At 41.0% G+C, this 23,700-nt stretch overlaps 1 protein-coding gene across 3 annotated transcripts; it reads right to left on the bottom strand.

Moving 5' to 3' along the window:
- Nucleotides 1–8,328: 8,328 nt before the first annotated feature.
- Nucleotides 8,329–22,996, bottom strand: cyldl (cylindromatosis (turban tumor syndrome), like). 3 transcript variants are annotated; one of them, XM_030083777.1, is made up of 15 exons: nt 22,796–22,996; nt 19,160–19,616; nt 18,129–18,398; nt 17,536–17,614; nt 17,274–17,449; nt 15,404–15,569; nt 14,881–15,019; nt 13,218–13,328; nt 13,032–13,123; nt 12,892–12,955; nt 12,674–12,806; nt 10,439–10,547; nt 10,069–10,187; nt 9,618–9,831; nt 8,329–9,541 (listed from the first exon to the last, which is right to left on the bottom strand). In XM_030083777.1, exons 2-15 carry the CDS (start codon nt 19,583–19,585, stop codon nt 9,357–9,359), a joined length of 2,283 nt encoding a protein of 760 aa, XP_029939637.1. In that variant the 5' UTR covers nt 19,586–19,616; nt 22,796–22,996; the 3' UTR covers nt 8,329–9,356. The 3 variants fall into 3 exon arrangements, with proteins under 3 accessions (XP_029939637.1, XP_029939636.1, XP_029939635.1); XM_030083776.1 differs by having other exon boundaries at nt 14,881–15,022; nt 22,580–22,964; XM_030083775.1 differs by having other exon boundaries at nt 14,881–15,022; nt 22,796–22,964.
- Nucleotides 22,997–23,700: the final 704 nt, after the last annotated feature.

Genomic DNA, 23,700 nt, shown 5'->3' with positions numbered 1-23,700 from the left:
GTGTTAAAGTGTATGAGTTCCCGGACACCTCCTTCTTTTATTGGAGTCCAGGTTATGTTCAAAATAAAGGTGCTTTCAGGCTGCAAACACAAATACCACAACAGCATCAGAACCCTACTATAATGACAGGTTTTTCCAAGGATGAAATCACCAAAACAATCCAGTACACGCTCAAAGGTTTCAGTTTTATCCTTGTCTTACACACTTTTAATAAGTCCCTGTGTAAGCAGTTGGCGCAAGCGGTGGAGAAACAGTGAGCAGGGATGAGTCCGAGGTTGAGTGGCCCACTTCTTTCATTTTTCTTGTGCAAAAACCAAAGTAAAGTGCAAAAATGCAAAAAAAGTGCATTGGAAGATTTCCTGGAGACAGGCTTCGCCACAATCACAATCTCTCCCAACTGAATGCCTTTGGGCCCTTAAGTACACTCAGCTTAACAGGGTAAAACCATAAAAACTCCAAGAGGTGTAAAACATAATATTAGATCTCTAAAACTATGTTAAAATCCTCCACTACAAACTCATAATAAATACATAAGAAAACAAAACCCATACTTAAAGGGACTTAAAGCAACTTTACAAAATTTACCTCAGTGCTGCTGCGATACGCGCTGTGGGTAACTGCAGCCACCAGCCAAGGCGGCACAGGGGGCGCACAAACACTTCCGGTGCGCGTCAAGCCCTAGCGTAAGCGCTGCGTACATGGCGTAGGAACGGCGTTGCTGCGGCGGGGAAGCATACCGACACCTGGTTCACACAGGACGCCGAGGTGCCCGCGCGCACAGTGCCAAGCACTTGGCTGTTCATACAGGAAGCCTTTTCTGCTGCGCTCTGCGCGCCGGAGACATCGACTGAGCCCGTGGAGAGAGGGAGAGTGCTGGCTCTCTACTTGTTGCTGCACAGGCTCCGATGTCAAAGAAGGAGATTGTGGGTTCATCCTATCAATAAAAGAAGGAAGCAGCACGGTGTTTTCCATCATCTTGTTGATGAACTGCGCATGGACAGTGCCCACCATCACGCGAATCTCTAACCCCCTCTCTATCTCTCTCGCCCCCTCTCCCTGTGTGTGTGTGTGTGTGTGTGTGTTTATCTGAAAAGGAAAACCGAAAAGCAACATAATTTGTTATTTTACTTTATTTTAATTTGAAAATTGACCGGATTTTCTCGTATTTTCTGTGGGATACAGTCAGGTCGGCACCAATCCAAGTCGGCCCCAGCCAACTCGGCAGCACCCCCGGGATACAGTCAAGTCGGCATCAAGCCAAGTCGGCCTCGCGGGGGTTCTCTCAAGTGGCCGAGTTGGTCGGTGCTGACTTGACTGTAAGCTGCTTACCAACTCGGCCAAAAGCCTCTCTCTTTTTTTTTTTTTTTTTTTTTTAAATCACGATGGCTGCAGCGCAACGATTTGCACAGTTTTTTTTTGTGCGCCACTTCTCCTCACGTAGCAGGCGGGGGACTGGAGGACAAACTGTGTGATTATGGTGACTGACAGGTTAGAGGTGGATAATGTACCTGGAGCTTCATGTTTGACTTTCTGATTGAAGCGCAGCGTGAGCGGCTGTCTGGTCATGTGACCAGATCATGTGACCAGACGGCGTTTGATCAAACCAGTCGCCTGTATTATAATTATAACTGTGCAAATCGTCACGTTGCAGCTGGCATCAGCTCCAGGATTTGCACAGTTATAATAATAATGCAGGTGACTGGTTTGATCAAACGCCGCCTGGTCACATGATCGGGTCACATGACCAGACAGCCGCTCGCGCTGCGCGCTCGTAGCTAAGCTACTCGTTCTACACTTCTACAGACTACACTCTGAACACAGGCGACATGCAGGAGGAAACGACGTTGGATTTAGTCCCCAAAAGAAGGTCAACATGTGAAATTTGGATGTATTTCGGCTATAAAAAACGACAATTTGGAACAAAAAAACGTCCTCAGTGCCTCCGACAGTGCCTCGTCGTGGTTGCCTCAACACGAGGTAATATGTCAAACCTGTTGGACCATTTGAAACACCATCACAAGACCCCAGGTGAAACTTCATCTTCTCAAAAAACAATTACAGAAGCCTTCGCCGGCATAACACCGTATGATAGGAACTCCAAATCACGGATGCAATAACTTTTTACCTAGCGAAAGACATGGTGCCATTGAACACCGCGGATCGTTAAAGAGAGATTTAAAAAAATGATCCGAACGCTTGACAAGTGGTATGAAACACCACGTATTTCTCTAAAGTGGCCATCTCCCCAAATAGAGCTATTCAGGTCATCTGGTGAAAATTCTTCTATTTTTAATATCGCAATATATATCGCAAGCCCCCAAAAAATCGCAATGTCAGTTTTTTCCAATATCGTGCAGCCCTAGTGCAAAGTGCAATGCATTTCACCTGTGACGAACGGCCTGTTCGTCACACCCTGCTTCAACAGACCGGAATCTAATCACTTTGCTACCACAAAGATCCTGAGAAATCACAATACAAAGTGCCTCATAGCAATCACGTTAAAGCTGCAATGGAATTTTGTGAGACAGGGCCAAAGATGACAAGTCAGGGTTTTGATGCACTCAGAAGGCTTTTGTAAAGAATAAAAATGAACCATCAGGTCTGAGCAGAAATCTACCTAACTCAGCCACTTTCAGCAATACAGAAGCCCCCATGGCATCTGAAACCCAAATATTCCAAAACAACCAGTCAAGCCAAGGTTTAAAGTGGCCTTTAATAACACCAAAGGCCAACTTTTTTACACAGCAAGTACAAAAAAAAAAAAAAAAAAAGTATATATATATATATATATATATATATATATATATATATATATATATATATATATATATATATATATATATATATATTAGGGCTGAACGATATATCGTTATCATATCGATATCGGGATATAAACATTCAGGACATTAGTTTCTCAAAATCGACGATATCAAGAGTTCCCCTGCTTGCCCTGCATGTCAGCTTGCCCGTGCACAGGTCAGGCCAGCCAACCACAAACCTCGTTTACTGGTTGACAGCTGATGGCAGCCAACGAGAAACATCAGAGGGAGGGGCAGGAGGGAGAAGAAGACCACACTCACATGTGCTACACGCAGCAGAGAGTGAGCAAAACAACAACATGAGAGCTGAAGAGAGGGCGGTTGCAGATTCTGCACAAACGAATTTGGTGGTAGTGGCAGTGAGTTCTCATTAAAAAAAAAAAAACTGAAATTTTTTTACATCCTTTTGTATTATCAGGGCGCGAAATTCCCTATAAAATGGCGGCGGGGACCAATTGAGATCGAATCTCCGCCAGTTTAGGTGCCATATAAGTAGGTCCTTACCGCCGGTTGGCTTTTTTTTTATCATGAATTTGCGTTGCTTCTCTTTTAATGACTCAATCAAAACCAACACGCCTCGTAACTCTGGGATTCCATGTTTGCATTCTTCTTCTCTGTGCTTCACACTGCACTACGCATCTAACAACCACAATGCGCCCTCTGCTGGATTGAAGGAGGTACTGCTGGATTAAGGCGCTGCTGTGAACTCCAAACAACAAATCCTTCAGAACACAATGACAGCAATGGGTGTAAACAGTAGTAACTGTAAATATGCAAATCTGCCGAAACAGTTAATGATTTACTGCGATACTACAGTTCTCCACTCCTGAATGAGGAAGTCACAGCTGCAGAACAACATCAATGAACATCAGTGAGAGAGGTCCTCTAGGGTCTGATACATACAGAGACAAAACCTGGTCAGATTAAGAACTGAATAGAATCAGAATCTACACTAACATTCACAGCCATCAGCAGGATCTCAGCTAAAATACTTTGTTTCAATTGGGTGCAACTACATTATATGAAATGTGATTTGTGCTGTCATGTATTCTTGGGTTATTGTGCCACCACCACCAAAGGAACTTGTCAAAGCTGGGATGCTTCAATCAGCAATTAGCAACATGCATACCTGCAACAAAATAAATAAAAATCATTTTATAAATTTGCAACTTAGGGTGGGCCATATAGCATAAGAAGATATACCATCCCAGACACAGTGCAGCAAATAGATATAAACAGAACTAAACAAGCACAACAAAATACAACAGTTTATTAAAAAAATATATTGTTGGTTCCTGTTTTTGATCAGCATTTTACAAAATTGAAAATTAAGGACCTGCGAAAACTTGTGAGGAACTGTTAAAATTTTCTGAGGACCTGCTGAAAAAATTTGGAGGGCCTGTTAAAATTTTGACAAATTTCATGCCTTGTATGTTTTTATTTTTCTGAAAAATGCTTAACTTTCACTGAATCCATTTTAATATATCGTATCGATATCGAGATATCTGGCATGGATATCGAGATATGAAATTTTGCCCATATCGTTCAGCCCTAATATATATACACACATATTAAAAAAAAGAATTAATACAATTTAGACACACGTCAATCTACAGTTATTGAGCAGATGAATGGTGGGATTAAAGAGTTTTCTTCTTAGATCAGTGTGTAGGTAAACACATGTTAAAAGCAGCCTGTCAGGATTAGCTGAGCTTGTTTTTTTTTTTTGAGGTTCATGTCCTGTATGCTTTTCTTTTAAATGAAGAAATATCAATCATGGGCCTGCAGTCCAGACTTGTGTCAGTGATGCCCCAAGACTCCAACATCTCAACAACCTGGGTATTTAAAATTCTAGAAAGAACAGAAGGCTTCTACAAGAAATCTACATTTCCCTCATTTTGGGCACATTTCTACTGAGGAAGGTCTTAGTGCAACACTTTCTTAAGTCTTTTAAAATGAAATACCTCCATACGTTGCAGTATTGAAATCATCACAGCCAATTTCAGACCAAAATAACTTGAACATTCCCACTGTTTAAATAGACGCCCACCTCAGGATAGCACACATTGAAATTCTGATGGGGCTTTTTTAAAATGACTTTTGGGGTATATGGAAAAAATAAAAGCACGGAGAGGATACAGTCCTGAGGGGAACAGGGAGGCTAGTAAAAGACATCTGATAAAATACTAGCCACTCTCCAGGTTGAAGAAAAAAATCAACTGGGGAACTGGGCGAGTGTCAATGTTTCAACTAAAACGTGCTGAAATATGTGGCTGGATACAGATAAAAGTCAGTAATAAATAAATAAATAAATAAATAAACCCACAGCAGCATAAATGGCTTTGTAAGAAAGGTGGCTCGGATCATATTTACGTGTACACCTGACATAAGCGCTCGTTTAGGAAGTGAACTTCTGGTAATACTTATTAAGCCATCTTTGAGTTTAATCGTCTTGTGGACAGTTTGAGACTCACCTGGACCGTGAACTCGCTGCGGTCGACGGAAAAGCCTTGACCCGAGGCGATCCCATCAACTTTCACCGTCACTTCTACCTCCTTCGAGGGGTTCTCGATCTGGAGAAGAGCCGCCTTTGACAAGCCCACCTTCACTGTCCCGAACGACACCACCGGAGGTTTTGAAAACCAGGTGAAACATAACGTCGGGACATGGTTCTCCTTGTCGTCTCTGCGCGGAGGGCTGAAGACGAGAAATCTCGCCTCCGCCATCCCGTGTTGTAAAAGTAATCCAAACTGACGCCGTCCTCGCCACTCACAGATAAAGAGTGCTCACAAATCTCCGATGCTCCACTAACCGCTCACGCTGCAGTGTCGACCCACAAGCAACACATACAATCTTAGTTTCAAAACGCAACCGTCGGTCCGTTCAGCCAATCACAAGCGAGACACGCGACTTCACGTCCAATCATGAAGCGCGGTGAACTTGATTGCTAATGACGTCAGATGCTGACCAATCGGCGACGAGACACACGTTTAAACGACTACGAAGCCCCGCCTTGCTTAGAGAGCTCGGCAGATTTCAAGAACTGTTTTGTGTGTGTGTGTGTGTGTTGCGAGACTGAAATGTTGCTACTTTAAAATATTAGAGCTGACAATGACTTTTTTTTATTGGACAATGACTAATAAAAGTGCACCTAACTTAAACTATAGGACAAAGTGAACAGCACAGACAAGCTATTTAAAATGCACAAGAAAATGATAACAAAAACTAGATTATGACAGCTAAGAAAAGGGTTTAAAAAATAACATTAAATTAAATAATAATGATGTGTGTAAATCAGGGAGCAATAATATCAAGAGGAAAATTCAGGAATTTTCAAAAACCACTTAAAGCTCAATACATTTTTGGACATTTAGTTAACTGAGTGACTTGGATAGAGATTTTAGTTTAAGGATAAAAGGAAAGAACATAGGGTGTGCATTGGAAAATTTGAGTATGTGAATGAAATTTTTTGCATAGTGAAAAATAAAATAAAATGAAAAATATTCAAGGGCAGCATCCACTGTCAGCTCACACAGTGACATGCATAACCTGCCATTGTACTATGAAGTCACACATACACATAACCTCTCCCATGCAATACAGTTATTACTCATTCAAAGGGGTGTATGGTGTTTTATGAGCATGAGGTTGTACAGATGAGTGAATTTGCACTCATTTTTATGGAAGAATTTGATTTATGTGTATATGTATGCAACAATTGAAAAACATTTGGAATACAATCAACTTTCGTAACTTTTTTGAAGCAAGGCAGAAAAGCGGCAAAGTCAAGCAGCAGTGAGGCAGAGAAAGTTCTAACTCAGCTTGCTGGCTTATAAAGTCTGATACACCTCACAGGTGTAGCCGGTTCCATGACTGCAAGCTCTGCCGAGCGGGAGATCTGTGGGAAGAGCAGCAGAGACAGAGGCACTAAGGCCGTAACAGGGTCAAAACCACTAAGAACACATGGTCCCCAGCTTAACCAGTGGGTTTCGGCCTTTTTGTCTGTCCGACTGACAGGCTGGACAGACAGCAGGCCGTGTGAGTCAGTCCGACGCAAATGCCTCCTTACTGACATATCTTCTGGTCAAAAACCTAAAAAGGTGTGCTGCGGACTGTGTGATCTCCTTACTTGAGGGTTTATTTTTCTGTTGGCATTCACCCTTGCCTCCTCCACTGTAGTGGAGTGTGACATTGTGAAGGGAAATGTCAGTCTCCCGCTCATACTTCAGACAGGTCATTACAGTAATTGTCCAGACCAGCAGTCTGCAACCTTTACCACCAAAAGAGCCATTTTTGTGACATTCTGTCATTGAAAGTAACTTTATTTACCTGTTGTCTTATCTTTGTACAACGACCTTGAGTGTCTTGAAAGGTGCTTGGAATTTAAATGTATTATTATTATAATGAACCTATGAGGCTTATGAAGTTTAAAGTTTAGTTTAGATGCACATATAAAAACTATCTATGAAGATTTAAACAGAGTTCAGAGTAGTGAACATTTTATTATACTGAACATATTTGTGCACCTGATTTTAACACTTGTGCACTTCTTTTCAAGCATTTTTTTGTTGACAATTTTGAAATCTTAGCTGTTTTTACCATTTAATGTCTTTTTAAGCAGTTTTCATCCTTTTCCAACTGGCTTTAATCTTCTTTTACAAATTCTACAGATATCAGTTTTTTCATCTGTTCCATCATTTTTACCATATTTCCTGTGGTTTTATCTAATTTTCCCAATTTTATTTGTACTTGTCTTTGAAGCCCTTTTGAACCAGGAGTCACAAATCATTTTGAACAGTACTGTGGTGCAACACTATATGTGACGCTATAATAAAGTTAAGTTCTGTGTTTAATCACATTTCACGACATGAAAGCTTCATGGAGTTACTACTGAGGGAGTAAAGAGCCATGTGTGACTCCAGAGCCGCAGAGTGCAGAGCCCTGGTCCAGACAGACCTCCTGAGGTGACTCCACCCGTTTCTTCTGTACTGACATATTTCATGGGATTTCTTGATTTTCCAATGTCATATTAAACCTATGTTGTACACTTTTATCTCATTTAATTCCCTTATATTGTTCCCATTTGTTTTCATCACTTTGGGTTGATTACCTTGGTCATTAACTGGAATTTTTTAGCCTCAAACACCTCTTGATTAAAAAAAAAAAGAAGAAATTATTGGCAACCAAATAAACATCTTGCTAATTACTTATTTTTTCCCCTGTATAAAGTGTGGCATCTATTTTAGTTTTGCACTAATTAACATTACATTTTCATGTTGCCTTTATTCATATAATTAAGTTCTAAAAAGGTGTCTTTCAACAGAATAATCAGTAGTGTTATACCCTCCACATTGTTTGGTTTTAACTATGATTTTAATGGCTTAAAATGGAAAATAAAAATCATGCTAAGAAAAGGTATAAGACGCAATGTATGCCCCACACTCGGAAAACTCAGAAAAACAGTTCAACATATAGAACATTTTCTAAAAAAAAAAAAAAAAAAATCTCAGGTTACAGCTTCCCAGTGAAGACAAATCAATCAAAAACATCATGCACTTCTGTGTTTTTTTAATCTGCTCATTGTGTGATACATAGTATAAAATCAGAAAGCCTCCCAGGGAAAAAATATACCCTAAAAATAGGTCCTTTCCTTTACTACCATGGCAGGCCTTGAACCCGGGGTTGCTGTGCAGCAGCTGCTGCTGGTGTGTCTTGTGGAGGCTTCAGCCCATCATTGCTGTGATGTGGGAATGTCGTTGTTGCACAGTCCTTGGGTTCCTGTTCTTCACACGGTTGCGGCTTGCAGGCACTCAGAAATCAGGCGGTAATAAGAAGAGGAGTAGACAGGGACTTATGGTGTCCGTTTCTCCTTCATATGTTGCGAACTCATTCGAGGCATGCTCGTTGCATTTTGAAGATCGTAACATCGAGGACAATCTGAATCATCAAACTCAAAGATGTCTGGGGGCTGATAGTCCTGGCTGACGTTAAACAAATGTCATTAACACAGGCAAAATTATTGAGTATTTTTAAGTAAAAAGTGCAAGAAATAAATCAAGGGGAACACAAGGGTTAAGAAGTCAAGAACATAATGCAAGAGCAAGAACTGGTCCATGTGTTGCTATAAACCTTGTTTGAAATCAGGTACAAAGGTGAAATATTTGAGCACATTCACAGCAAATTTGCAAAGTCCAGTAAGAGTAAGTGCACGCTGGAATTCTTTAGAAACCCCACTGAATCATGGCGTTACTGTCTTCTACGGTAATTTTCTCTGTTCATCATAAACAAAATATCAAAACTACATATGTCTCATCTAACACCACCTATGTTGCAGCGATTGTCATATTTAGGTCTACATAGTGCAAAAGTTGAATCAGTGTTGTTCAATTTATCCAAAATTATACAAGTAAACCAATATTTATATAAATGAATCAAGTTTGACAATTCTGTCCCAACACCAAAAGTATGTACAGCTCAAAAAATATTTTCCAAACTGATCAACAGCTGAGCTATTTTCCTCTGCAATGGTGTGTGTGCTCAGCGGTAGAGGCACATACTGGTGCTCTGATACAGGTACATGTAGGCGTCACAAAAGAGACGCTTGGCCTCGCCCTTCATGTCTCGAGGCACCTGAGTGGCCAGTTCTGCAGGCGACATCTCCAGGTACGTCCCGACCTCGGGGCAGGCTTTCACCTCCGGGATGTTGTATCCGTCACTCTCTCCTGGACAACAACACGACAATAAGTACTGAACTACATGCAGTGACTCTGAAGCTTGACTTAAAGAGAGAGCTCCCACCATGTCTGTCTGCCATGCTGTCAAAAAAGATCCAATCGCTGCTGTTCGGTCCGTGTTTGACAAAGGACACGTAGTGACTCGTCTCGATGCAAAGCACCGCAAAGAGCTGTAACTTGTCTCTGGTCAGCCCGCGAGGGTTCTTGTGATTTCTGTATTCAATGGGGATGTCCAGACGAGCTGGTTTATGGGATTTACGCAGAGGATGGGAGTGCACCTACACACACACACACACACACACACACACACACACACACACACACACACACACACACACACACACACACACACACACACACACACACACACAGTTTGCCATTGCCAGTTGCTAAAAATAAAAAGTAAACAGATAACCCTTGTAAAAGTAAGTGCAGCATCACTATAACCTCCCTCCCATACTTATAATGTACACATCAGCTGAGCTGTCATTGGCAATATGAACACTGAAGTGAACCTTAGTAGAGCAATCCCTGCAGAAGACTTTGAATCCAGTTGGGCCAAAAAGGGAATCTTTAAAACAGTCAGTACACTCCTCCAGTGCCAGGTCTCCACATAGTATGCACTGCTGAGGACCTGAACACACACACACACACACACACACACACACACACACACACACACACACACACACACACACACACACACACACACACACACACACACACACACACACACACACACACACACACACACACACACACACACACACACACACACACACACACACACACACACACACACACACACACACACCTCATTACAGACTTCTCATTACAGTATCAGCAGTGTCACACCTTCATTGCTGCATGTGTATTTGTTAGTACCTTCAGTGATGAGGTCAGTGATGTCCAGCTCCAGAGAGGGAATGATTTTGTCAAACATCTTGAATTTCTTCCCAAAGCGAGGCATCTGGAGGATGAGGCAGGATGGCACCTGCCGACATAAGAGAGAGAAAGAAAAAATTGTCCTACACCACCATCTGCTGGACAAGCAACCAAAGAAAGAGCAAGAAACGGGTTTTTAAATATATGTTTAGAAGTATAACAAATTTTTAAACAAAACATTTTTTTTCAATGGCTGTGATAATCTAGGGTATGTTCGTGAAATGTGTGGAATTCTGAAAGCAGAGGAAACACAACAGCATCATTTTCACGCTGACACAACTGCTTTTCTTTCAGTTGAGTATCCTGATTGTCTTTTTGAATGTGAAATAAAGACTGCTTGCCTTCATGTGACCCAGAGTCAAACCCAGACACACCACTGAACACAAACTATCTTTCACTGAATCAAAATGAAGTAATTTTTCACCACACGTTATAGGATAAAGCACAACACAAAAAGTGGCCACTCAACTTATGACAATTAGCAGCACAGGTATAAAATTGCTTCTGTAACTTAAGGTTATCAAGAGTTCACGAGGCCTTCCAGCAATCAGAAGCCGCCACCGTCCCCAGCAGGCCGGCTTTGTGCCCAATCGCTCCACAATCGACCACATCTCTGCCGTACGTCTCCTGATAGAGAAGACCCGTGAATTCCGTAAAGACCGCCATCTGTATATTGGATTCACTGATCTAAAGGCCGCCTTTGACACCGTCTGCCACTCCTCACTGTGGAACATCCTCCAAACCTTCGGAGCACCAACCAAGATCATCGCTCTGTTCAAGTGGCTCTACAGCAACGCAGAGAGCTGTGTCCGTATTAACAGTACTGACTCCAACTGGTTTACCATATCCGGTGGCGTTCGCCAGGGCTGTGTGGCTGCTCCTGATCTTTTCAACTGCATCATCGACCATACCATCCTGCTCAGCACAACCTACAGTCAGCTGAGAGACGCTTTGGGCATTTACTGTGAGGAGGAGCACAGCTTGGCCTCCAAGTGAGCTGGACTAAAACCAGGTTCATGTATGTCGGTGATGGACCAGATCCACCTCCCATGCAAATTGGGAGCGACATCGTAGAGCCTGTCAAGAGCTTTGTGTACCTAGGGTCCATGGTGACAGACAGCGGGGACCTAAAACCAGAGATTGACCGCAGACGAGCCCTGGCAGCATCTGCTCTGCAGTCTCTCTGGAAACCACTCTGGTGGCACCAGACCATCTCACGCAAGACGAAGCTCCGGATTTACAACCTAGCCGTACTCTCCATCCTGCTCTATGGCTCAGAAACGAGGCCCCTGAATGACACTCTGGCTGCAAGAATCGAAGGCTGTGATAGCAGGGCTCTTAGAACCACCAAGAACATCAGGTGGCCCCAGCGAGTTTCCAAAGAAGTGCTTAGAGCATAATAATAACAATAGCAGAGAATAATAGCAATATATTCAAAAACTGAGGTTGCACTCATAAAGTGTCATAGGTACAACTTAGATGTATTCTTTTAATAAATCTTTAGCGTTTGTTGCTATTAATAAATATTTCTCCTCTTATTTTGCCCCCACAGATTTTCTTACGTCAGTCCGTCAGCTGTGCGATTCCAATTTCTGGAGCAATTTGAACTATACTGGTAAATTTTGTTCTTATTTCTTTTTAAATAAAGATTAATCGTTAAATAGTATTTTTATTTTTATTTTTTTCTCCTTTAAAAAAAGAACTGTACTATCAGTTTTAATCATTTCAGTTTGGAATATAAACACCCAGACTCTCTCTCTCACACACACACACACACACACACACACACACACACACACACACACACACACACACACACACACACACACACACACACACACACACACACACACACACACACACACACACACACACACACACACACACACACACACACACACACACACACACACACACACACACACACACACACACACAAAGATGTAACTAGATTTGAAAACCAGTGTGGAAAGCAACTAAATCACAAATGAAAACAACATGTTTATTCACAAATAATATTCTGAAAGCCTCTCAGAGTCGCCACCGGGGGGCAGAAGAGCCACAGCAGCGGAGCCGCAGGTGGTAGGCCCCTGCTGCACTCTTGTCATTTGTTGATCAGACTGATGTTGGGGCACGTTCATCCACCAACAACAAAGGCAATTATTTGGACCTCACCTCTGCTAGCTTCAGCTCTGCAGTGTGGAAGGAATGTTCCAGAAGCTGCTGGACAGTCGGCAGAACCAAGCTGTGGTTCTGGTCTAGGAAAATCTGGTAGCAGTAGCTCTCCTGCATTTTACCCCCAACTGATCTAAAAAGTTAAGCAAAACAGGGATAGGGTTAGGTATTGTACGACCGCACCTAAATTAATGCAATCACAGGAGTAGTAACCTTACAGCTTGAGGAGAGGGTCCAAGGCGAGGATTTGTTGCATTATTACAATCAGAAACTCCTCTGGATCTGTAGCAAAGCAGTGGAGTCAAACACTTTCAGGCAAAGACATCAGCATGTTTAACATCCTGGTGGCTGAACTGACCTTTCTCGTCAAAGGTAAAGGAGTGACTGCAGCCGAGTTTCTGCAGTTGCTGGCGGAGCCTCATGATGTGGCACCCCTCGACAAAACCCTTACTGCCATTGACAAAAAACAAAACAAAACAAAACTGTAAAATGACACCAACTCCGAAGGACTCTGCATGACATGAGTGGGCACAAGGACGCACACCTGCGGAGGGGGTTGACAATGTCGTGGAGAAGCATCCTTTGAACTGAAGCGTTTTTCGGTGTAGGTTCCTTGAATAACAAGGGGTCCAACACAGGGGAACAAGAAAACAAGCTGAGAAACAAAGAAACAGACTATTAGTTTTCTGTGTCACCAACAGCAACTTTGAATTCTTTACACTGAGTCTATTTTACATTAATCCTGGTGAAGCTGTGTTTCTGGAGCTTTTTAGGAGGATTCCACTGCATGTCATCTTAACCTGGTGGATGTGTGTATTGCTGTATAGAAACTTTTGTCTCGTGCGTGTTTATGTGGGACAAGGGATTTTCTTGATAAGAGGTTCCCAAAACTGGATTAACATTTTCCAGAATCTACAGCAAAACTAAGACATACTGTGTTGCTTCTCTTTGACAGCTTGTGACAGGGATTCTCAGACCATGAGAGACAAAATTCTTTGGCCTGATGAGAAAAAAGACTGAACTCTTTGGTGTGAGTGGTTGGGAGAAACCAGGCACTGTTCATCACCAGGTCAATCCCATCTCTGCAGTGAAGCATGGTGGTGGTAGCTTCATGTCTGTGGGGATGTTTAACAGCAGCAGTAACTGGGAGGCGAGATAGGATAATGGAATTAATGAATGTACAGAGTCAACCTGATTGAAAATCTACTCCAGAGGGCTCTTAGCCTCAGATTGGAGTGACGACCTTGAAGCACACAGCTGGAATATGAAAGGAGTGTCTTCAGCAGAACTCTGTGAAGGTTCATGAGGGACCCATCAAGAGCCCAGACTTGAACCTGTAAATGACTGTGCACCGACACTTCCCATCTAGTGTGCTTCAGCTTCAGTGGTGATGCAGAGAGAAATGGGCCAAACTGCTCAATGATCGGTGTGCCAATATGGCACATGTGGCATTACATTCAACAAGATTTAAGGATGTACATGGTGCCAAAGGTGCATCAACAAAGTACTGAGCAAAGACTGAATATTTTATGTACATGGAATTTCTGTGGGTTTTTTTTTTTTTTGAATAATAATTAATGAAAAAGTAAACGATAAATCTGTAAACATATGACCAAAGCATTTTTTCACATTATTATAGGCCATGGTGCATAAAACTGGGAGGGATGAAAACAATCTCGGAACAAAGTTGTAATGCAACAAAATGCAAAACACTGACAATACTTTCTGCATGTCTTCATGTGCATGTGTATGTTTTTGTGTATGTACATCTCTATAAATGCGATGAACAATTACATCCCTGTGCTTGTTGCCATTCGAGAGGAAATTGCAGCTAAAAGCAGCTCAGTGTAACAATGAAGCACCTTCTCCAACATTAACTAGCAGCAAAGTTACAGGTTGAGCCAGTTAGCCACCTGACATTATCAGAGCAGTGTAAATGATGAAAACCAGATTGAAGTGAAACACTTGAGAACAATGAATAATTCCTATATTCCGTCCTTTCTGACGTTGGAGGGTGGCCAGCTAATGATAATGCGAATGATGCAAGTTAATTTCCTTTGTGGACTATCTTCAAGCCAGTTTCTAACACAAAATAATGAACTTATTAAGCTTAAGACTTGATGTACATGGTAACTGGAAAAGCTTTAACAAACTGTAAGTACAGTTCCCACAATGCACAAAATTGATTGGAAAAGCCTCCTCCTGACCTGAAAAGAGCAGCATCCATATAACACGAGTTACAATGGCCTTGGATTCCTTTCATACGTCCAATCAGGAGCTCATCAACCTGCTCTGTGCTGACAGGAACAGCAATATCCAGCTTCCCTGAGCTGCTCGCCATGTCATCTTCTGAAGCAAAACATCAAAACAAATGCAACATAAGCCTGGTTTTAGATGTAGTAAACTGTACAGGGTTACACCAGTGATGCTCACTGGGAAATTAGCTGGCAAAAGCTGCACTCAACTTTATTATGGCATTTTTCATCCAGTGAGCATGTCAGTCCTCTTATGTTTTGAAAATTGTAGAGAGAAAACATATTTAAGTTCATATTCATGAAGAATCAGCAAGTTCACGATAAGGTGCAAATAATCACAAAACTTTAAAGCAGTGGTGTTCAGCACAGGCCTGGGAGAATCCAAGTCCTTCTTGTCTCCCCTCTTCAACACACTAATGATTATGAAAAGCAGTTTGAATTTAGTTAGAACTTGTTTGGTTAATTCTGCACCAACCTCTGTCTTCCAGTTTAGGTATCTTCTCTCTGAAGTTGCTCGATGAGCTCTGAAACCTTGAGTCAGGATGGCAGGAACTCAGTTTGATGAACAGAGCTCTCTTGTTAGGACATGTGAAATATCGCACTTGCTTAAAGGTTCCATCACTTGTTCCATTATCTTCCTCCTACATTTGGAAATGTAAGAACCAATCAGACCAACTGCTAGACAGACAGTTGAGCTTAAAACAAAATGTCCAACATCAACACATAGAGGCCTATAGCTCAGTGTAATACATAAAAACAAAAATCTAAAAGTCAGATTTTCAATGTATAAGAAAGCCCCTGAAAGAACAGAGATTACACCTGCTTTACTGTTTCTCTTCAAGCTAATGTTCAGTCCTCATGATTTAATGAGTATTTTCACAACCCCCACTATCACAGTATAACTGATGCAACATAATTTCACTAGTAACTTTCAGCTGCTTCATTGGTTCCTGTAGGTATATTAGAGTTACATTTTAAGACAACAGTGATCCAACTGCTGAACATTAAAGGCAATATTCAGAATGTAGCTACAACAAAGTGCTTCACGCCACTCCAAACTACAACACCATCAGAGGACCCATTAGGAAAAAAAATAAATAAATAAAAAACTACCAGATGTGAAATACTGATTAAAACATATTTTTTTTCTATTCCACACTGAATTTACCCTTTGAGGTATACAGCCTGAAAACATATCAGGTACATAAAAGCTGAGAATAATAACTATGAAGCAAATACACTGACAAAAGATGTATCTTATATGGTCTACATAGAGACTCAAAGTATAAATTTAACATCGCTATCGCCTGCACAATATTTCCTCTCCAGTTAAAATCTGTCTAAAGGTCATATCAAGCTAATACCAGTAAACATTTCATTGTGTAAAAATATGCTCATATTGTGATTGTGCTCCCAAAATAAACTAAAATGTCTTTACTAACAAAAAATAAAAGTACCGTACAGTACCAAGTGTACACAGGAAATATCAGAAAGCCCCAGTGCATAACGCATTTATCAAATCCAATAAGTACACATGCTGGGTAACTCCGGGCTTACACTGGATATGGTGCGGCTCCGGTCCAGCTCCAGTCCGGACACCGCAACTAATCAGTAGTCATTAAAACAATGCTGCAGCTCACAACAGCCACAGTGCGGCTGCGATCCGGCCCTGGCACCACAACATCCAGTGCTCAAATAAAATTTGTGTCGTGTTTTTGCCTTAATATTCCTCTTTTTTTTTATTATTATTATTATTCGTTTGGTAGAATACAGAACAAACAATGCAATGTAGTCATTATACATATTGGAAGAATGACTGGTTTTGTACTCTGTCACTGCAGGAAAGTCAAACGACACCAAAATTGCACAAAGAACACTGGAGACCCAGAGCAGCCCTGTGTTGCCAGATTGGGCAGATTTCTACGCAATCAGGCTTCTTTTGAACACGCCGGGTATGTTGATGAAATGGTTATGCGCTTCTTTTTAATTATTCAACTACAGTTTTTATAGTTTTAACGTGCATTTTCAACAGAGATGGAGGATTGGGCTGCTTTCTCTTGAGTTAAACAAGTCAAACATTGTGGCGAGAGAGCGACGGATCTGGCAACCTCCTCCAGCAGACCGCAGACGCACCGGAGGCGGTGTGAGTGACAGTGCTGCGGTAATTCCGTACCGGAGCCAGACCAGACACGCACCGCACCCAGTGTGAGCCCGGCGTAAATACAAAGGTTTAAGAAGCATGTGACACGGACACATTTGAAAGTATCATTCTTGTATCAACCTGAACATTGCTAGCACTTTATGGCTTTGAATTTAATCAGTAAGGCATGACTATAGAGATTTACCAGCTCCAGTCCAACAAAGATTTCCTTTCGATCGGGCAGCTTGCCCATCCAGCGGATGATTCCATGCAAATTCCCTGTCGCCACAGTCACCTCCACCAACGAGTTCACAACCAGACTCTCGTGTGGAGCAGCAGCCATGTCCTCAGGGGCCGTGTCAACTTCAATCCTCTGTGGCTCTGCAGTGAACAATACATCTAGTTCAGACTTACGAAGAGTGTCAGACATGGCTTCACGCTTCATTGAAAGAAGAAGAGTCTTCGACCTGCCGGCACTTCCCCTTTAGCCACTCTGTCCAGAGGAACTCTGACTTCACCCCCTCTGTTTCCGAACTCATCCATATCCTGTCATCAGAAAAACAAACAAAAACAAACAAACAAACAAGCAAACAAAAAAATGTGTGGTCAACTTTGTGCTCCCAGGGCCTTTATGAAGGTCAGGTTGCACAAACAAAGATACACCAGTGTCCCACTAACATCAAAACATCAGTAGCAAAGAAACGGTGGCTTCCAAACAATGTCCAGGTCAGTCTGTTAATTGCTCCTGCCCATGAGATCTGGGGTAAATCTGAGGGGCTTAAAGAAAAAATAAAAACACCAACAAAAAAGAAACATACGGATCATCTACTGTATATGACTGTTGACCATGTAGATATCACAATCTGAACACCGACTAGTATGATAGTCCAAGGACGTTTTCAGTTTTAAAGACTACAAAACATGAGAATGATGTTTCCTTGCTGTCGAATAAATAAAGACAAAAAAATAACCTATAATTAATATAAATAAATATATTTTTATCAGAATCATGATAAATTGATGTATGCCAATTTCATCTTGTTGCTGACATAAAACTTACTGTTGAGATCTTCACTATGTGTTGTCCAGCCTCTTCCAGCACATCCACGACCATCCCATGTCGACATTCGTCATTGACAAAGTAAGTGACTCTGTCTCCTGGGTTTAGCTCATCTGACTCTAGCTGTTGCTCAAGCTCAGAGGGCAATGGGGACTCGGGCCCCACAGCCCAGACTTCTGAAAATGGAACATAAACACAATTTCTCTTGCTAGAGAAATTTCTCATTGTACTTAACCAGCCGTCATTGGTTGCTTTCCCTTGATCAGTTCCCTGGAAGCAAAGAAGCATAAGTGGGTTAAAGTTAATCACAAACATTCCTATGTGAAATTATGTAAATGAATTTAACTGTGATTCCTGGAACATTAGAAATATTTTTTGACACTCAATCAATCTTCAGGTTTTATACAAAAAGTTACCAAACAAATGCCAAGCCTGTTAAAGATTATGTTATGTTGTTAATACTTTCATACTGTCACATACACCCATTCTCACACACACACATACACATACCAACGTTTGCTCTATAGTTGTGCGGATATTCATTGACATAATGCATTCCCGAGCCCCTTAACCTAACCTTAAACATCAAAAATAAATGCCTAACCTCAACCCATACAATAACCCTAACCTAAGCTTAATTCTAACCCCAATCACAAAAATCAAGTCTTAACTCTCAAAAAGGTCATTTTGTGGTTTGAAGACTGGGCAAAATGTCCTCACAATGTAAAATGATCTCACAACATTGGTGTTCCACCAGGACCTGGTACTCACAGACAGAAAGACAAGCAAACACAAACATGCTTGCCGTGTGTGTGTGTGTGTGTGTGTGTGTGTGTGTGTGTGTGTGTGTGTGTGTGTGTGTGTGTGTGTGTAGGCTGATATGCAATTACCCAGCTGCCATTTTTCTACTTTCAGCACAACAACCCTGACACTGAAAGTGTCATTTTATTCACCCAGCTGTGTTTATAATGTTATGGCTGTTGCAGTCACCCATTAATACTATTTCAAAGAAAACTTGAAAAATGTCATACCTGCAGCTCAACTCCAAAGTATGTTGCACTTATTGGATACTTTGGACTGTCTTTTGGTCCAATGGAGCAGATGATGCCTCTGAGAAGCCGTCCATCTTCCTTGACGGTTACTGATGCACCCACAGTGAGTGCTCCTGCGTTTTGAAGTGCCTTTTTCTCTTTGAACCATTTCAACCTCTCCCCATCATCAGGTAAAGCCAGCAGTAGACTGGCCTCCTGTGCACTCAGATCTTTGACGGTGCCCACATCTAGATCACAACTTATATGCTTTGAGGAAGTCAGGAAGAAAACCGAGTGCTTCTTATAATGAGACTGGTAGCCAGATTTGAGGTTTCCATAGCTGTAACCGATGTAGCCAAGGTTTATACCTGCAGGGGATGCAGGTTTTTTGATTACGATGAAGTATTGGCATACTTCTGATGTCATGTTGATGTAGCCAGGAGATGAAGCCGGGCAGCTGGACAGAGACACAGAAAAGAGGAATGTAAGAAAAGCCCCTCTCTCATTATGCAGTATCCTCACAAATGTTATGAAATTCCATGCCTGACATGATTCAAGCATATTTGCTTTCGAAAATAATCTCACACAACAGCTGTTGATGATTGAGTGATAACATGTTTGCAAATGTTTTGACTATAAAGGCTTGTGATGGCTGTTTGTCTATATTCTGTCTGGGAGAGAGTGAGAGTGAGACCTCTGTCACTTCATCTAACCTCTCTGCCTGAGGCAGCAGGTCACACGGGTGTTATTCATCGCCTGAAAAACTGGGGGTCTCCAATTGGAGGCTGCATCAGAAGCAGTGCTATTTAGGTCCCCATTAGCTCGACATTTCAAGTAAAAAAACTCATCGTTTGTGTGTTTTTGATTCAGAAATGTTAGTATTTTTGTTTTCAAAATTATGACTGTTTACACGGAAATGGCAGAAATGCTGGAAATGACACAGGTAGCGTGTCAGGCCATGAGATGGTTCTGTTGGTTGCTTTTGGAATGAAACCACACAACAGACAACAACATGCCATAAACACTGATAATGGTCAGTACCCAGACATTCGCATGGACAGACGAGGAAATTGGATTGCTATTTGCAGTGACTCCCAACTGTAAAACGGCCAAGTCTGAGGAGAATATGGAGTCGCCAAGTTCAAGATCAGGTGTACATTATTATGTATATGTACACTTGCGTCACTTGACAAAAATATTGAGCACTTGTGGAGTTTTGCCTGGTGTTTATTCTGATTTGCCTTTTCTTACTGCAAATGTCCATGAAAACTGCGTGGAGATATCTTTTGTGTTATTGAAATGGTGGCATTTTTTGTTGATTTTCCAAATCAATATTTTCACAAGTTTTTGTGTCAGCCATAAAATAAAATCACGATAATATCTTGTTTGACAAAATATAAATTACGTGATAACAAATAAATTGGTAGTTACTGTTTTATGCTATTTTACTATTATATTTTCAGAATCATGGGTGTCTGGGATGAAAACACATTCTTGAAATGGCTCCAATATCAAAACACCTTTTCCATGTTTAATTTGCTTAATCATTATTTGTTATAGGTAAAAATGTGCCTCTGTTACTAATTAACCTAAAAAAAATCATTTTATGAATGAAACATCAAGAAAAAGTGCATAACACTTCAACTGTGACACTAACGTTGTAAGAAATAATAAGTCACCTGCCAAAGAAAATGCCAAAAAAAGGTATGTTGTTTGTCTGAAAATTTGTATAGTGTCAGTAGACAATGCCAGCAGATACTCACTTGTCAGGGTGGGACTTTCATATATTTTTTCTTTTACTAATGTGAGTAGACTCTTTCTGTGAGTGTTTTATATGGGATTCTTTTAGTTGTACTATGTGAGTTACAGAAGGAAAATGTAACAATTTGGTATTGTTCTTAGACAATAATTAAAACTTAATATTGTTGAACTTCACAGATAATGTCATCACATTTTTCCAGGAAACTTAATATTTGAAGTGAGGAGAGTAATAAAGCAATAATTTATCAAATGTAATACTTGTCCGTAGTAAAACATGATTGAGGAAAAGTATACTTTATTCAAATGTAGTGTCCGTAGACCAGAGACGGTACCCTGTTTTAGCAATCAATGAGAAATTTACTAAATTACTTTGTGCCCCAATATTTAGGCTTCAAGTACCAGAGATATTTATCTTAAAGATTGCTTTTGAAACAACACTGTGGTCATTTTGGCGATGAGGAGCAAAAATTGCACACCTGATCTTGAACTAGGTGATGGGGAGTCAAGACGCTCTGGAGGCCGCCATTGTTGTTATTATCCATCAACTCGAGCACATACAGAAGAGGTATTTATTAAAACTGTGGCATACATGTGCTGTAGTTGTATTAAAAAAAAAAGTTCAGTTTTCCTCCGCCTACTACACAGAGACAATGTCAGAACTTTTTCAAAGTATTTCACCTTGGGGGTCATTTTCAAATTGTTCCATTTTCAGTGACTCTGAGCAAAGTCGTGTTGAAAATGGACACCTAAGGCAATTAAAGTTTCCTATTTTCATTTGAAATCATTGTTGTGTAAACAGGGCCTTAACTGCAATAGTTTTCAATTATTATTGCAATGAGCCAGCATAGACGATAAGTTGACAGCAACTAAATATAGTTAGATTCTTCAAGAAAGCCTGTGCAAGACGAAGAGGATCACACTCAACTAGTCAGCTGAACACTGGCCCTGTTGCTTGTCACATTTGCCCACATTTAACTCAAACACTCGCATGGAGAGACAGTTGCTGCTGAGAGTCGTCTTTGCCACACTGAAACTGGTCTGACCCCATTTACCCAGAGACATACTGTGGGACAAAGCACACACGATTTCTGAGAGTTACCTTTTTTAAGACTAGTTGAATTGTCATGAATGAAGTTGTTGCATAGAAAAGAGAAATTAGTTTGTAATTGTTTACAAAGCCCACAGGAACTCAGACTAGGGTGGCAACTCATCTTTCAACAAAATAATGACCCAAAACACACAGTCACAATAACAAAGGAATGGTTTCAGTGTATGAAATATCCTTGAAGGGCCCAGTCAGAGTCCAGATTTGAATCCACCTGAAACATTTGTGTGGGCATAAAAGTGGATGTTCAACAATGTTGAGCTTTAAACTGAGCCTGAGAAGATCTGCAGAGAACAATGGGATTTGTTGTATGTTGCATGAAATACAACAAAGCTTAGTAATGTTATTCCTACTCTATCGTTAGTGCACTCACACAAAACGAAAATATGTATAAATGTGAAAAAAGTGAAGCAAACCTACAGTAGGTGGAAAAAATACTTTCGAGAGAGTAACTTCCAAATTTTGAAAGTAACTGAGGATTATATAGCATAAAGCGTAATTAGACGAAAGTGAAAATTAATGTACTTGTAAAAAACTTGAAAAATAAAACTTACAGAAGTCGATCCAAAACTTTCCACAAAGCGATGTTAGGATTTCCGATTGATTAATTCTGTCCTGGTTATTTTGGTTTAACACTAACCCCTCAAATCAACTGCAGCCGACGACAAATGTGGAGTTACATTGACAACTTCTGTCAAAACCCGAAACTAACGTACACTCAACAAATAAAACTCGTAACAAACAAACAACCAAAGCTATGCTTGGTTTACCTCCACCGTTTAAGCCAATTCTTGAACTTTCTCGCTGTTCTTCCCTCCTTTCGCTTTTGGCTCCGCTTTAACTTTCACTTCCCTTCTCAACGCGCAGCGGCGTCATTTGACGTCTCAGTACCCCGTGAAGAAAAATAAAATAAATAATAACAATATTAAAAATAAACAAAATGGCGTCTCTACGGACGTCTTTTTTAATATAGTCACAGCTTCACGGTCTTCACTTTTAAAAGGTTCACACTGAAGAAAAGACTCTTTTTGTGTATTATTGTGAATGACGCTGCTGGTTTGACAGCTGAAGCCTACGAGAGATTAGACCCTCAGCGTGGACTTACAGGCCGGAGCAGCTTCTGCAGGATAGTGACGCCATAGAATAGAATAGAATAGAATAGAATAGAATAGAATAGAATAGAATAGAATGCTTTATTAAGACCCGAGGAAAATTCATTCTAGTATTGCGCCACATAAAAGGAATCATAAAGTCTTACTGCCACTAAAAGGAAGGATGTTCTGTGGCACTCTGCAGAGCACTTTGGTGGTATCAGTCTGTTGCTGAAGGTTCTTCTATACCGTAAAGGACTTGCTTCTGTTTGGACCAGATCCTCCTTCCTGAGACCACATGTACAGAGTCCATATCCACTCCCACCACATCACTGGTCTTTCTGATGAGTTTGTTGAGCCTGTTGGTGTCAGTCACCCTTAGCCTGCTGCCCCGGCATGCAGCAGCGAATAATATGAATGTACCACAGATTCATAGAACACCATCAGCAATAGTGTGACACATGTCAAATGATGTTGGTTGTGTTTATTTTTGAGGCTTAGGCCAAGGACCTTCCTGTAAAGTGAGGCAGTGTTGTTAACCCAGTCCAGTTTATTTCTATATACACCCACAAATATATGTAGCT

This window comes from Salarias fasciatus, chromosome 23 (genome assembly GCF_902148845.1).
Source record: "Salarias fasciatus chromosome 23, fSalaFa1.1, whole genome shotgun sequence".
NCBI classification, from domain to species: Eukaryota; Metazoa; Chordata; class Actinopteri; order Blenniiformes; family Blenniidae; genus Salarias; species Salarias fasciatus.
This window is presented reverse-complemented; position numbering and strand designations above follow the sequence as displayed.

Bases quoted from the DNA above. Each gene is read 5' to 3' on its own strand.
- cyldl (XM_030083776.1), bottom strand. From the start codon at position 19,585: ATGACATCAGAAGTATGCCAATACTTCATCGTAATCAAAAAACCTGCA. The intron at 13,329-14,880 runs GTCAGGAGGAGG...TTTGTTTCTCAG, and splicing joins ATGGATGCTGCTCTTTTCAG to CTTGTTTTCTTGTTCCCCTG. The intron at 10,188-10,438 runs GTACTAACAAAT...GTGTGTGTTCAG, and splicing joins CACTGACCTCATCACTGAAG to GTCCTCAGCAGTGCATACTA.